The 16,986-nt window shown below is 33.5% G+C and overlaps 2 protein-coding genes across 2 annotated transcripts; both read left to right on the top strand.

The window, feature by feature from the left end:
• Positions 1-5,670: 5,670 nt before the first annotated feature.
• Positions 5,671-6,342, top strand: LOC106779282 (uncharacterized mitochondrial protein AtMg00810-like). The gene is made up of 2 exons (XM_014667363.1): positions 5,671-5,677; positions 5,828-6,342. Exons 1-2 carry the CDS (start codon positions 5,671-5,673, stop codon positions 6,340-6,342), a joined length of 522 nt encoding a protein of 173 aa, XP_014522849.1.
• Positions 6,343-8,904: 2,562 nt separating this feature from the next.
• On the top strand, positions 8,905-9,842 carry LOC106779281 (RNA-binding protein 12-like). The gene is made up of 2 exons (XM_014667362.1): positions 8,905-9,061; positions 9,217-9,842. Exons 1-2 carry the CDS (start codon positions 8,905-8,907, stop codon positions 9,840-9,842), a joined length of 783 nt encoding a protein of 260 aa, XP_014522848.1.
• The last annotated feature ends 7,144 nt before the right edge of the window (positions 9,843-16,986 follow it).

Below are 16,986 nucleotides of genomic sequence, written 5' to 3'. Positions count from 1 at the left end.
TACTACAAAAAGTGTTATGCTGTACAGTATTTTGTAGAGGGTATGCGATAAGATTATGTTTGACTTATTCTTTTAGGAATTAACTGTTATTCAAAATATTATTTTACAAAATGTTCACATGCTTTAACCAGGAGAAGCTGATTTTTCTGCTATTGAATCTAGCTGTCTATTCTTATTAAAATATATGTGTTTTACAATCATATTCTTCCCCATTTAGAAGACTTGGACTCTAATCTTATTAAAAATGTTTTTAAACTTATGGTTCGAGAAGAACATTTAAATTAGAATCAATACTAGAAGTAGGTTACTTTTCATTAGTTATTTTTAATTTTGATTGCTTAAAGAGTTCCCATTAAAATTGAGCGGTTCATAGATTTAATAAATTAACACTTGAACAATTAAGTAGATTGGTGATATAATTTGAACAAAATCTTGATTTGCGAATGTAAAACAACAACTGAAAAAGGTCAAAAAGGCAAAATATAGTTTGGCAAAATCTCTCAGTATTATTATAATGAAAGTTATACGAAACAAAGGTTATTACAGAATTATAGTAATTACATAAAGAAAACAAATAGATAAAGTAAGAGAAAACAAAATTCGTTTTTTTTTTCTTTTTCTCTTAGATTTATGTAAATATTTCTACCTCACATAATCTTTCATGCGTGAATTAGCTCTTCTCTTTCTTGTATTTTTTCGATTGCACATAATTATAGGATTACTTAACATTTTGTTTATTCTTCCTAACATAATTATTCTTCTTTAGATTTCTTTCTTGAATTGTCCCTATGTTATTTTTTCACTAAGCACAACTCCTATACTGATCCCTGGTGCATTTGTTTCTAGTACAAAAGTAGTAGAAAAATCTAGAATAGTGAGTATTAAAATCTAAGTTAAAGAAAACTTGAGTGTTTCAAAAGCTGCAGTAGTAGCAACATCTTTATTAAAGTTGTCTTTCTTGAGCAAATTTGTCAAAGGAGATGCAATAGATGCATAACCCTTGATAAGCTTCCTATAATAACTCGTAAGACCCAAAAATCCCCTTAACTGTTTAAGACTAGTAGGAAAAGGCCAAGCTAACACAACTTGTATTGAAAACAGTGTGTTCTAAGTACTTCACTTGAGTAAGACCAAATGAACACTTAGATAACTTGGCAAACAATTTGTGCTTCCTTAGTAATTGCAAGACAGCTTCTACGTGTTGTAAATGAGAAGACCACGTTCGACTGCATACTAGTATGTCGTTAAAAAAAACTAACACAGGTGGCCGGAAATGATGGTCGGCGACGGTGGTAGGAGATGGTGGCCAGAGACGGTGGTGGTCGAAGATGGTGGATGACAGCAGATGATGGCGAACCACGACACCGGCGAGACAAAAACCAAGGATTGCCCATTGAAGTATAAAGACACAGGTTGAAAAAGAGACTTTTAGGGGGTCGCTAGTGGCGATGGCCACCGGCAGCAACAAAGACAAAGTAGAAAAGGATCAGAAAATCTGGCTTTGATACCAAGTTGAATATAGTGAAAACTCCTTGTGTTGAATATACATATAAGGTCCTCTATTTATAATAGAAGAAATATAAACTAAGCACAAAATACAAATAAGAAATATAAACAGACTAAGTAAATATAAGAGATAAATATAAACTAACTATAATATCTCTAACAAGATTTACATCAAATTCAAACAAGATAAGTATCTAAATGATATACAATTATAAATAAACTAGACAATGTACAATATCTAAGACAATCTTTTTTTAAAACTTTGTTGTATTTTAGCACTTAATAAAAAAATGTAGTGTTGTACTTTTGCTCTAACTTGATTGTGTGCTTGGATGGTTACCATTTTGATTTTGTGTGTGTGAAAAAAATGGCACATTAAAGTATAACACATTATTTTTAAGGTCATAAATATGGAATGATGTATGAACTATAACTATTTGTAGGGTATTATTGATAGTTGTTTTCTTTTAAGATTACTATTTTGTGATAGTAATCTATTAGGATAGTTTGTTTTAAGTGTCTTTTCCGGTTCCCTTTTCCTAACCTTTAAAAGGTTAGTTTTTCCACTCAGTTTGTAATAAACAGAACATTTCGATCATTCACAGATATGAGAAGTTAAAGTTTTTCTTACCATTTCTTGTTGCTCTTGCTCCCATCTATCCTTTTTTTCTTCCTTCATCAACAACTGAGAGCTTCTAATGTGTTTTCCGCTCCTTCTCTCTCTACCACGAAGAAGACACCCTGCTCTCTTCTTCTCTCTGTTCATTCTCGAAGACTTGACAAGTCTGGGAGCTTCTGGAAGAGATATTTTTATCTCTGTTGGACCCTTCAGCAATTGGGTCTTGGTTTGAAGGCTAACAGGCCTTTCTTTTCTCACCTCTCGACTATTGGGCCTTTCTCCATAATATGGTATCAGAAGTGCAACCTGTTTCTTGAGTTGTTCTTGACATCTTGATCCATTCTTGAACATGACGGAAAATAACCCAGATCCCACCACTAATCCCTCAAGCCCCTATTATCTTCATCCTGGTGAAAATCCATGTATTACTCTCATTTCCCAGGTTCTTACTGAAACCAATTACTCATCATGGAGCAAAAATTTGAAAAGAGCTATACTCTCCAAAAACAAAATTAAATTCATTGATGGCAGTATCAAAAATCCTGCCAAAACCGACAAATTATTTGAAGCCTAGGAGAGATGTGACACAATGGTTATGTCCTAGATCATTAAGACCCTTTCAACTCAGATTGCAGAAAGCGTTCTTTATGTTGACACTGCCCAAGATCTTTGGGAAGAACTCAAAGACAGGTTTTCTAAGGGATACTACTTCAAGATTTCAGATTTATTACAAGATATTCACTCTATTAAGCAAGGAGAAAGAAATATCAGCCAATATTTCACTGACTTAAAAATTCTTTAGGAAGAATTAGAATCTCTCAGTCCTATACCCTGTTGCACCTGCAAGAACCCATGCACTAGTGATCTGTCTAAAATCTCTCTAAAATACAGAGAGGTTGAACACGTTATTTGCTTCCTAAAAGGACTCAATGACACCTATCAAATTGTTCGGACTCAAATACTTCTGATGGAGCCACTTCCCAACATCAACAAGGTCTTTTCTCTCCTTATGCAACAAGAAAGGCAACATCAGGACAGGGGAGGCCAAAATGATTCTTTCAAAATTCTAGCCAACACATCTGACAAGCTCAACTGGAAAAGTCAAGGCCGTGGCACTAGCTCACGTGGTCAAGGAAGAGGAAGAAGGAGAAATCCCAATCATGGAAAGCAATACTCCCATTGTCACAAGATGAATCACACAATTGATTAATGTTACTCTAAACATGGCTATCCACCATGGTACAAGAAGAATGATAACCAAAACAATCAGGATAGGGTAGGCCAAAATGAATGGAGTTATGCTAATGCTTGCAAAGATGATTCCACCTCTACCCAAGCACAGAATGCCCAACAGGAAAATCATAGTAATTCTATGCAGATTTTTACTCCCGAACAAATGCAAAAACTATTAAAACTTATAGAGGGTACCCAGACACAGAATACTCACAACATTAGTCAAGTTCAAAGAAACATCCCTAGAGACAGCCAAGGTAATTTCTCCTAGATTATTAACACTAAGGCCATTGATCATGTGACCCATGAAAGAAAATATTTTATTACCTTTCAGAAAATTAAACCTATATCAGTTAAACTTCCAAATAATTCTGTGGTTACAGCCCATACGCTGGAACTATCCAATTTTCTGAAAATTTTATCATTTTCAATGTCCTCTACATTCCTTAATTTTCCTTCAATCTTATATCTGTACAAAGTCTAACAAGGGACTTAAACTGTATTCTAACATTTTCTTCTAAGACTTGCCAGATTCAGGACAACTCTACCTTGAAGATGATTGGGCATGCTAATGTTTGCAAAGGCCTTTACTATCTTCAGTCATTTCCTGTTTTTACCCAGCATTATGTACCTAAGACTGTTCTTTCTTGTAAACATGTTAGTAATGATCTATGGCATTATAGATTGGGACATCCTGGTCACAAAATCATAGAACAAATATGTAAAAATTTTCCCTATGTTCAAATGCCATCTGAAATTGTTTGTGATATTTGTCATTATGCTAAACAACATAAACTGCCTTTTTCCCATAGCACCACTATTTTTGCTAACTGTTTTGAATTAATACACTGTGATATATGGAGACCCATTTCTATATCTTCTATCCATGGACATAAATACTTTCTTACCATAGTTGATGACTACAATAGACATACTTGGGCCTTTTTAATGAAAAATAAAGGACAAACTAGAGAGCTTTTACAGAATTTTATTCTAAAAATCAAAAACTAGTTTGGAAAAACTATTAAAATTCTTAGATCTTATAATGGCCCTAAATTTAATTGTATTAGTATGTATGATTCCTATGGTATTGATCATCAAAAGAGTTGTGTAGAGACACCCCAACAGAATTCTATTGTTGAACGTAAACATCAAGACATATTAAATAAAACTCGTAGTCTCCTCTTCCAATGTGGTACCCCTACTGCTTATTGGTGCTATGTTATTTCTCATGCTATCTATTTGATAAGTAGGCTTCCTAATTATGTTCTAAATGGTAAAACTCCCTACGATTTGATATATAACAATCCTCCCACTTATTTGAACTTAAAAACTTTTGGCTGCCTATGTTTTGCTTCCACTTTAGAGCATAACAGACATAAACTTGATTCTAGAGCTAGGAAAGGTGTTTTCTTAGGATATAAAAATGGGGTTAAAGGATATATTGTTCTTGATGTGAATACCAGAGAAATTTTCCTAAGCAGGAATGTCATTTTCTATGAGAATATTTTTCCCTACAAAAACCAACAGAATAATGAGAACAATTGTGCTGAAAAAGAAATTGAAACTGTTTTTCCTAATGACCTTTGGTATGGTCCTAACTGTAATGGGACCCAAAATTTTTTGGAGAATGAAAACACTGAGCAGGAACCTGATCACAGAGAAAACACTAGCACCAACACTAGTAATGACCATACTGGTGACAACTCTAGAAGACCCACTAGAACAAAAAGGGTCCATGGATATTTAAATGATTACATCCATCAGATTAATCACTCCTCATATGATTCTCTACATGCTAAGAATAATTACAAAACCCCCTATCCTATTTTCAGTGTTTTGTGTTATGACTCTTTGTCTGAAAAACACCTAAAGTACACTTTAGTTGTTTCTACCGATAATGAGCCTAAATCTTATAATGAAGCCAAGGAAAATCATGAATGGGTTACAATTATGCAAAAAGAACTCAAAGCTTTGCAGGATAATGGGACTTGGCATTTAACTCAACTCCCTCCTGGAAAAACCTCCATTGGCTGCAGGTGGGTTTACAAGATTAAACATAAAGCTAATGGCAGCATAGAAAGATACAAAGCTAGCTTAGTAGCTAAAGGCTATACTCAACAAGAAGGTATAAATTTTCTAGACACTTTTTTACCTGTTGCTAAACTAACCACTGTCAGAATGATTATGGCCATTGTTGCCGCAAAGAATTGGCATCTACATCAACTTGATGTAGATAATGTCTTCCTACATGGAGACCTAAATGAAGAGGTGTACATGGAACCACCACCAGGGCTGGATATTCACGAGAAATGACAGGTTTGCAGGTTAACCAAGTCTCTATATGGGCTTAAACAAGCTAACAAAAATGGTTTGATAAGTTATCTTCTTTTCTATTCTTTGTTAACTACACTCAATCTAAATCTGATCATTCCCTTTTTGTTAAGAAAACTTCCACAAATTTTACAGCTCTCCTTGTATATGTAGATGATATCATTTTAGCAGGAAATTCTATTAAAGAAATTGAGCATATAAAGGTTCTTTTCCATAATGCTTTCCGGATCAAAAACCTAAGAAAGCTAAAATATTTTCTGGGCTTTGAGGTTGCTATATCTAAGAAAGGAATACACCTATGCCAAAGGAAATATGCTTTGGACATTCTTGAAGAGACAGGGATGGTGGGATCCAAGCCTTGCACAACTCCCTTTCTAAGTGACACAAGTTCCGTGTACAAAACTGAAAATTACTTGACAAATCCAAATTCCTATCGTAGGCTAATAGGGAAGCTGCTTTATCTCACTAATACTAGACCTGATCTATGCTTTTTTGTTAATCTTCTTAGTCAATTTGTTCATTCTCCTACTGATTACCATTATCGGGCTTTGCAACACATGCTCAGATACATTAAGTCCAGCCCTTCACAAGGCCTCTTCTTTGTTGCTGACTCTTATATCCAGATCAAAGCTTTCAGTGACTCTGACTAGGCAACTTGTCCCAATACTAGAAGATCTACCACTAGCTTTTGTGTCTTTCTTGGATCCTCTCTTGTATCATGGAAAACTAAAAAACAAAATATTATTTCCAGGTCGTCTATCGAAGCAGAGTATCGAGCACTGGCTGCTACAGTATGTGAAATTCAATGGACTCTTACATCCTACAAGATCTCAATGTTGAGACCACTACAGTTGTTGCCCTCTACTGTGACAATAAGTCTGCCAGACATATTGCTCACAACCAAAGCTTCCATGAAAGAACTAAGCATATCGAACTCGACTGTCACGTTGTACGAGAGAAGATTCAAGCGAATCTCCTTCATCTCCTACCCATCCGCTCCAGCGAGCAGCTTGGTGACATATTCACGAAACTACCTCACCGTGTGTGTTTTCAGTTTATCTTTCCCAAGCTTGGATTGGTAAACATACACAATCCAGCTTAAGGGGAGGCTATTGATAGTTGTTTTCGATTAAGATTACTATTTTGTGATAGTAATATGTTAGGATAGTTTGTTTTAAGTGTCTTTCCCGGTTCCTTTTTCCTAACCTTTAAAAGGTTAGTTTTTCCACTCAGTTTGTAATAGACAGAACATTTCGATCATTCACAGATATGAGAATTTAAAGTTTTTCTTACCTTTTCTTGTTGCTCTTGCTTTGATCTATCCTTTTTCTTCTTCTTTCATCAACAACTGAGAGCTTCTGGTGTGTTTTCCGCTCCTTCTCTCTACCACGAAGAAGACACTCTGCTCTCTTCTTCTCTTTGTTCATTCCCGAAGACTTGACAAGTCTAGAAGCTTCTAGAAGAGATATTTTTATCTTTGTTGGACCCTTCAGCAATTGGGTCTTAGTTTGAAGGTTAGTGAGCCTTTCTTTTCTCACCTCTCGACTATTGGGCCTTTCTCCATAATAGGTATTAAGAAAATGATTGTGTTATAACAAAGATTTCTTAATTTGGATTAAGATATAAGTCACTTATATCAAGACATCTAATGCTGAAAAGTTGAATGAAAATTCATCGTATCATTAAATCCATTCAGAAAGTGAACCAAAATGTAAGAGTATTGAATAACTGTATGTTTTAAATCCATTCATATACTCGAGGTTGCATACGTGAGATGTTAAAATGTGTCAAATGTTAAATTTAGATAGAGAATAGCGAAAAAGCATCTATAAATATTTCTTGATGACTATTTTAATAATGTGAATCCATATGTGTGGACTTCATGCATGCTTATATGTATATGAACGAGTGAGTATACATGTGTTTGTGCATATGTATATTTTTCCATATATAATTGATATAAATCATGATTTTGTAAGACTTAAGTGTTTTTTTATTGGTAAATTATTATACTCTAATTTTCTATAATTACTTTTAATTTCTTTGTTCTTATCAAATTTTCATTTTGTTTCTGTTTTGAATAGTTTGGCTCTCCACATTAAAATTTTACTATAAAAATAAAAACTCAAGATGGAATATCAAAATTTTCATTTTGTTTCTGTTTTGAAATATTTAGTTCTCCACATTAAAATTTTACTTTAAAAATGAAAACGTAAGATGGAATAAGTTTTGGATATTTTCAAAATTGAACTTCATTGAAGTTATACCTGAAAAAAATGCTTTTAATCCTAATATTTTTTTTAAAAAAAATACTAATTTAATCCCGATAATTTACTTTAAAATTAATGGTATTGCCATGATAATTTTTTCGGTCTCAACACTCTGTTAAGTTAAAACAATGGTAAGTGTCATTTTATTAAATTAGTATATTCAGTAAAACAGGATAAAAAAAAATTTAAATAAGAATTTAATTTTGAAGCTGGAAAAACTTGTTCACCTCAAATAAAATTTGATATTTTATCAAGAAAAATATTTAATAATTTATAATTTTGTATGTATATACATCAATAAATTAATGTACGTTGACTTACCATTTTTATGAAAATGTGTGAATATAATTAAATAGTAAAATATATTTGTAATTATTGATGATATAATTGACAATACATTCATATTATGTATTAATGTATTTATAATTTAATATTTTTTAGAGATTAACATGTTCCGGATTTTCTTTGAATATCTTGATCATTAATTTATAATCAAAACATATTTGCAATATATAAAAACTAATAATTAGTAAATCTTTACATTAAATAATTTTACATGTAAATGTAAAATATGACATATATGTTAATTATTATACATCCATGTAAATGTAATATATTACAAAATATTAAATATAACTAATAACTTAATATAGCCTATTTTCATTATAATTAATATATGGTATTGATATGTTAAACTTTTCCAATTTAGTGCAAAAGTCAATTAGAGTATGCTAGTTATTTTCAACTTTTCTAGAAAAAAAAAAAAAGGAAAAGTAGGAAAAATGAATTTACCTTTTTTTTATAAGATCAGAACATTGATCTTTTGCTTCTGACTAATCACACTATATTTCATATGCAAATAGTGTGAGAGCATCCTTATATATACCATCATCTTTTAGGCCTACACTCACTGAAAGTTTCTGAGACAACCAACCTTGAACAATGTGTTGGTTTCTTGTAGTTCTGTTTCTCAGTCTCACTTATGGTAGTGTTTCAGAGGCTCATGAGAAGAAGGACCATTCTGCTGTTGTAGTTGGCACTGTTTACTGTGACACATGTTCTCAACATGATTTCAACCCCAAAACCCACTTCATTTCAGGTTCATTTTGATTCTCTTATTGATAACATGCTCCAGTTTCACATACCATATCATATATCCCTTAAGGTGTTTGATCTTTTGACTAATGTATACCATATCATATATCCCTTAAAGTGTTTGATCTTTTGACTGAAGTTTTGTTCTGTCATGAACAGGTGCCAAAGTTGGTGTAGAATGCAAATTTGGGTATTCAGTACCAAGTTTCAAGGAAGAAGTGGAGACAGATAAACATGGTGAATTCAAAGTGAAGCTACCATTCAAAGTGTGGAAGCATGCACAGAGAATCAAAGGCTGCACTGTCAAACTCATTAGTAGCAGTGACTCAAATTGTGATGTGCCCTCAGTTTCCACATCTTCTTCAGTCAGTCTCATTACAACAAACCAAGAAGAACACATTTTCTCAGCTGGCTTCTTCTCATTCAAACCTATTCAAAAACCAAGCTTTTGCAACCAAAAACAAAGTGTTTCAAACCCTTCTACATTACATGAAAATTCAGCAGTAGATACCTTTTTCCCTCCATTACCATTCCCCCGCCTACCTCCATTTCCCCTCCTACCTCCATTTCCTCTCCTACCTCCATTTCCCCTCCTACCTCCATTTCCCCTACTACCTCCATTTCCTTTACTACCACCCAATCCATTCCTACCTCCAAACCCACTCCTACCTCCTCTTCTACCTCCACAGACTCCAAATCCAGTGCCGACACCTCCAAGTCCACTTCTACCTCCCCAGACTCCAAATCCAGTGCAACCACCTCCTGCTCCACTGGCACCACACTAACCACACTTTTGTGAGATTGTTGTAAACATGATTCAAATAATCGTTGATCTCACATATCACAATAAATTCAGTTCAGATGGGTTATTGTTTGTAAAGCTATGTGAATTTTGAGAATTGAATGAAGATTCAAACCTTTTAAAGCAACACTTATATACATTATAAGCTTGTGCATATGCATCTATGAATTCTCAGACTAAAATGTTTGATTCATAAGGAGTTACAAATGAAAGCAGTGTAACATCTCATAAAGTAAGTTGCATTGCATCAACATAACGTTGTATAGTAGGTCTTCATGATCTTCATAATCGTCATAATTCATATTAAATGTGTTGTGAAGGAAACAAAGATTGTGTGATGCTTCCTTTTAGCAGTAGGCAAATAGAACCTGATAAACTTGTTTGGAGGTGCGACCACTGCATGGATTGTAGTAAAATAGGGTACAGTATTTTTATATTATACCAGATCGTAAAGTTAAAAACAAATATCTTATATATAAGGATTGAAAATGATATACCATAAAGATCATTTAATATTTAATATAAAGTATTTTCTAAAATTAAATATTTATTTTTTCTTTGTGATTGCTTAAAAATATTATGTCAATTGCCCACACCTTTTCTTGAAAAATAAATGTTATAACTCTTTTGATTTATTTATACAAATAGTTTTTTATTTAATTCATTTTTAAGGAAATTTTTAAAAAATTAAATAAAAATATTATAAACAAATAATAATAATTAGTATATAAAATATAATTAGTTATTTCTACACCGAACGAGCAAAATTACCCAATTTCATAATACAGTAAAACGGCCAGTTAGATTTATTTAATATTTTTTATTTCATAAAATACATAAGTATACTTTTAAATTATGGATAAATTTATTTTTGAAATAATAAGATTAAATAATATTGACTAATTACATTGCCTATATTTTTTAAAGTCATTCTAATGATAACATAACTTCTAAAAGAGCTAGTACAAGTCATAAGACCAAATTTCCACAAGATATACCATCGATATTCACTTAATTTAACCAATATATGAGAACTACAAAATAACTTGCATATGAGAATAATCTCTCTCCTATCTAATGGTTATGTAAAGATATTTTAGAATAAAAAGATCATGCATATTCTTTAATAGAAGAATTATTTGTTAACCTTATATATTGTGATAGTGTGCATTGAAATTTGTAATGAAACACTTTGTTAAAATATGTTATAAGTTCTCATTCTCCATATCATCTAAATAGTATAACTTACCACTAGTCAAATGAATTTCAATAAAACATTCCGTAAGGGTTTAGTAAGAATAAAGTTAAATTAGTAGAAGCATCAGAGACAACATACAATTTAAAGTTAAATTTTTCAATGAAAACGAGAGTTATTGAAAATTATCATAGGCTCAGCTAAAAAATGAAGAGAGGCTTATGATGTTTAATAAAATTAGCCACCGAGTTTTTATATTTGTAGCTCTTATTCTATTATAGTAATTTGGGAGTCAAAATTGGTTCCGGTTCAATTTCACTCAGACTCGGCTCCAACTTTATGTTGGCAAACTAAATTTTTATGTGAAAAAACTTGTTCGCTTCCTTGTATTACAACATTAATCTATTTTTAGAACATAAACTAGTGTTTCCAGATTGAGAAGACTCGTATTTATATGCATTTTTCCTCTAGATTGAGAAGACTCATATTTATATGTATTTTTCCTTCTATAGTTTTCAAGAAAATGCCTAATTATCTTACAAAAAGAACAAAACGGAGGAAGTTTCAAAACTATACCTTTCCACTAAATTTTGATTAATTAATTCAACCATCATATCAATATAAACTAGAATTAGGAATGGAAGATAAACTCATCCCCAATAGATATTGTTCGAACTCATTCCCATTTCGGTGAGAAATCCATATTGACTAACACTAGTACAAAAATAGCTTCAACATTTAGAGTTCAGTGTTAGAAATGAGACAAACTAACCTTAAAAATAATCGATGACATTATTGTAAATAAAAGTCATAATTTAGACATCGAAACATGTAATATTCCGATGTCATATAGTAATTAACGTCGAAAAAAAGGAATTTCGACGTCAATTAACATTGGTTTCCCCCCTTCAGACATTATATTATGGCAAGATTAAGGTCTTTTGGATTTCTAGTAGAAATCTAAAGTCTCTGGATGGGAAGGTTCTGACCTCAAAAAAACAAGATAAATACCAAACACGCCTCATTCACTATTGTTTCCCTTTCCTAAAGAGTTTTTAGATCTTTTGTAACCTCCACATATTCACCAAAGTTTTCCTTTCCTAAATAACTTTTGGATCTTTTGTAACCTCTACATTGGTAATTTTCTGTCTTTGAATTTCAATTAGCACATTCATGTTCACAAAATCTAAGCTTTTGTTGCTCGTAGACTAATCATATTTATTCATAGATTTTGTGAACCTTGAAGGAGTGATTGAAATTCAGAGACCGAAAATTACCATATCTGAATTTCAAATAACTTCTTCATGTTTACAAGATATATGCTTGTTATTGTTACCAATGTGGAGCATTGGTGTCATGAAGATAATGATTTTGATGATGCTACAAAGTGAAGTATATGAAGATCCTTGTTGTATTAAGTTTAAAAGCATTCTTGTTTGTTAGTTCGTGAGAAAAAGGAACAAGAGGCCAAAAATAAGACCGAACGATCACTCTCAGTTAAAGGCCGAATGTAGTTAAAAACCAAACACAAGACCAAACGGTGACTATCAGTAAACAGTTGAACGGTCATTATCAGTCAACGACCGAATGGCATATAAAGACCGAACGACTACAATCAGATGAAGACCAAACACAACTTAAGGCAAAACACTGTTCATGGCCGAACACAGCTAAAAGACCGAATGACATATAATAGTTGAAGGCTGGGCGGTGTATAGCAGTTCAAGGCCGAACACAATACGAACACTGGCCGAACACAATACGAACACTGGTCGAACACAGTACGAACACTGGCCGAACACAGTTCAAGACCGAACGTACACTCACAGGACCGAACAGAGTTGAACATTGGCCAAACTCAATTGAATACCGAACGGTCACTAACAATGAAGGTCGAACAACGTACAACAGTTAAAGGGTGAACACTGTTCAAGACCGAATGGTCATCATCAGTTGAAGACCAAACGGTCGTATCAAATAAAGGTTGAATGACGCATAACTGTTGAAAGCTGAACACTGATAGAAGGCCGAGTGATGGAGGGCATGACTGAAATGTAGGTAGCACTGAACGATCAAAGGCAGTGAGGAATAGAGCCGAACGACAGAAGGCAATCAAGGATCAAACCAAATGGTGAAAGGAGATGAAGAACTAGAACCGATCGGTTGAAAAGTCAAGATAACCTAAGTGTTCGAGATCTCGCAGATAATCGATTATTACTTACAATAATAGATTATCACTGGAAGTTGTAATGTGTCTTTTCAGTTTCGGACCAGCATGCTATATATACCTTTTCCTAAACACTTCAAAAGGTAACTTTGCGAATTTGAGAATATAATGAAATCTGAGGAAGTTCTCAAGTGCTAGTTCTTGCTCTTGTCAAGTTTTGTGAATAGGAGAAGCTCACACTTTGTGTGTCAAAGGTAGGAGAAGTTCTCTTCAAGTTGGTAGAGTTGTTGCTTCTTGCTCGTTTGTCGAAGGAAGCTCTTCCAGTTTGCTTGTCGAAGGAAGGTTCTTGTTGCATTATTCCATTCATTTGTCGAACGAAAGGTGTTCTCGTTTCTTAATCTTTATTTGAAATCTTGTAATCTGTACAAACAATATTTTAGTAAAAAGGTTAATCACTATGCGACTGGACGTAGAATATTTTAGTTCGAACCACGATAAAAATCTTCTGTGTGATTTTTCTATTCCCTACACTCTTTACATTTTTTGCACATTAACTGTTTGATAAAACATTTGTAAGAAAATTAAAGGAACCATTTTTAAATTGACCGAACAAGCTCTTTGCTTTTTAACAATCTGTATCGTACTCTGTGTTTTATTATTTCTGCTGCGCAAAATCGGTACCGATTGTTTTCCAACAGTTACTCATATGCTTTTCACATTTGTGCATATGTTTTGTAATGATAGAGGTGCTTTCGAAATCCTCAAACCATTTTGACAAAAGGTAAATTTTGATGTCAATTTGTTCTAAAGTTTCCCTAGTAAACATTTTGTGAGCCATTGTTTAAGTTTTCTAGAGATATCTCCTACAACAAGATTTCATAACATTTTTATCCTCCAAACCGTATTTTGTTATCTTCGGATTTCAAAATGCACCTTCATCTTTACAAGATCTATTCATTACCTACATTAATACATATGTTTTATGAAAATGAAGGTGCACTTTGAAATCCAAAGACAACAAAATGTGGTTTGGACAATACAAATGCTCTCAAATCTGACTATAAGAAACATTTCTAAGAAAACTTAAAAATAGATCTAAATACGTTCAAAAGAGAAACTTTGAAGAACTTTGAGGGATAACAAATTGGAATGGAAAGTGATATTTGTAAGCGGATCCCGTTACTTTAACACAAGTTTTTTAACACATTTTTGACACAGACACGTGTCATGCTGGCATTGGTTTTTTTTTTTTTTTTTTTTTTTAAAAATCTGAGAATGAAAGTGAGCAGCGTTTGGAAAATTTGCGATTCCAGATATATCCTTACCTCTGTTTTCTGTTTCATTTCACAATCTTTCTCATTTCACATCCAATCTCGTTTCGTCCTCTCTCTCATTTAGTTAGTTCTCTGCGTTGTGGTTACCCATTTGAGTTTTCGTTCTCGGCGGTTGGTGGAGATGGAAAGTCCTGAAGTGCAGCTTTGTTGTAGAAAGGTAACTGCTGTTGGGTTTTGGGTTTTTTGTTAGGGTAGTTTTTTTTTTTGTTTTGTTGGAGTTTTGGGTAATGGTTTTGGGTTTCTGGGTTTTTCGTTTGCGTTGTTAGGTTTGGGTATTTGATTTGTGGTCTTCCTTTGTGGATGTTGTGGTGAGGGTTTAGTGTTTATTTGTTTTGGGTTTTTGATTTGTTTTCGTAGTTGTTGATTTTGTGTTAATGGTAGTGTGTTTTTGTGTTTGGTGTAATTGTTTAAGGGTGTTGTGTTGTTTTTTTGATGTTTTTTTGTGTGTTTTTCCACCCCATTTACTTAGGTTTGTGATATGGTTATGCTATTACATTTGATTTGTTTTGGTTGAGCAGTTGACGGTGCGGCACTATTTTTCAACCATGTATATGTGCACGTTGAACGAACACTTGACAGATGATCAATGGTCACTTATTTCGAAGACTCTTTTTGCCTGGTTTTTACAATTGAGTGGTAAAGTCACAATGAATAGTCAAATTTTGCGGGAGTTAACGTTTAAATGGGTAGATTCGAGTTTCAGTTTTGTAATTGGAGATAAAGTTGTGAACATGAACGAAAAGGAATTCTGTTATGGATTAGGGTTGAGTTCAGAGGGTGATGATATAAACTTGAAGCATACACAGGATAATAGTAATTGTTTTAAATACTTGGGTAAGGGAATCAAAGATTTGAATTTCATTTACAAATTCTTATTGAAGAAACATAAAAAAGAAATTCCTTGTGGTGTTTTTTGTAGCCTGTATATATTGGTTGGAATATCTGAGATTTTGTTTCCTAGACGTTATGGTCGAGTGTATCCTATCATGTTTAAAATTGTTGACAACCTGAGTCGTTTGAGTAATTACTGTTGGGGTAGTTTAGTTTATCGTTATTTGGTGAAAAGTTTGAGCAAAGCTTCCGATTCAGTGAAGAAAGGCAAAGCTATAAGCGATGTTACTGTGAATGGTTGTGTTTACATGTTGCAGGTAATTATTACTTATTGATTTCATTCATGAATGGTGAATTGAATACTTTAAATTTGTTTATGAATTTGTGGTAACATTTAGTTGTTGATTAGGTATGGTTTTGTGAGCATTTTGTACCTGCAAAAGGTCAAGTTAAGAAGTCACCAAGGATCTTGCATTGGATGGATAGAAATGTGGGAGGCAGCATTGTCAAACAGTTTTTCGAGATGGGTGTGGTATGTGATGTGTTCAATGAGTTTTGAATTATTTAATATATTCAAAATAGTTACCTAACATGTTATATGTTGCCTAATTTCAGTTCCATGTTGTTGATGATGTGGTTGGTTGTGCATCCAAGTCGAAGACATATGTGAAGGAAAAACAATCACATCCAAAAAGGAATGTTGACCAAGAAGCGAAAAATAAAATACTTAAAAGAGAACGCAGACAAAGTATGTTGCGTAGTGCTGAGGAGCAAGAATGTTTGATTGAAGAACTTAAAATGAAGGTGGAGGTTTAGGAGGCAGAGGTGGCTCAAGAGAAGGCGAGAAGAACAACTACAGCGGCAAGTAACGACCACGTTGATCATAGTAAGAATGCATATTTTTCCCCTACTGTAATGTCTAACAACCAACCGGGAGGATTTTCAAAGACCGATCACGATGAACTGTCGGAGAACGTAGCGGATGGGAACATGGACACCGAACCACAAATGAAGACGTACGTGAGGATGGGAAGAAGAATGCGTCACAAGAGCCAAGCCCTGAGGACACCTTACACCGGAAATATAGGATGTAGAAAAAACAAATAAGTGACTAATGTATGGTATTTTGAATACCAAAATGAGTTGATGTTGTAGCTAAACTTATTTCTTGCAGTATGAGGTCATGTATGTTTGGTTCCATGTATTTGACTTATTGACATTAAGTGGTTTGTATTTTGATTTGGTGTACTGATGGAAATGTTTGAAGTTTATTTTCTTGCTTCCAAGCAGGATAAAGTAATGTATTAGATATAATGGTATGCCGAAGCCGTTTGTGGTCATTTGTCTGATGTAAACGACTATTTGACTTAAATTTTAATTTTGATGAACCTGTTACACTTAAGGAAGGTTGAACAAAGGTTGAATGAGATCATAAACACTAGTACTGAATTTCAGCCAAACATGTGAGTCAAAAACTGCATTGTAATCGTTTACAATGCACTGTAAACGATTACGCGAGCCTGCTGAGGTTTTTGCACGTCCTGACCATCTATAGGAGCCACCAAAAATCACACAGGGGACCAAGTCCTGAATGAAGAGT

The sequence above is a fragment of the Vigna radiata genome, unplaced genomic scaffold, assembly GCF_000741045.1.
Source record: "Vigna radiata var. radiata cultivar VC1973A unplaced genomic scaffold, Vradiata_ver6 scaffold_190, whole genome shotgun sequence".
Lineage (NCBI taxonomy): Eukaryota > Viridiplantae > Streptophyta > Magnoliopsida > Fabales > Fabaceae > Vigna > Vigna radiata.
The sequence above is the reverse complement of the archived record's forward strand: the minus strand, read 5'-3'. Positions and strand labels throughout refer to the sequence as shown.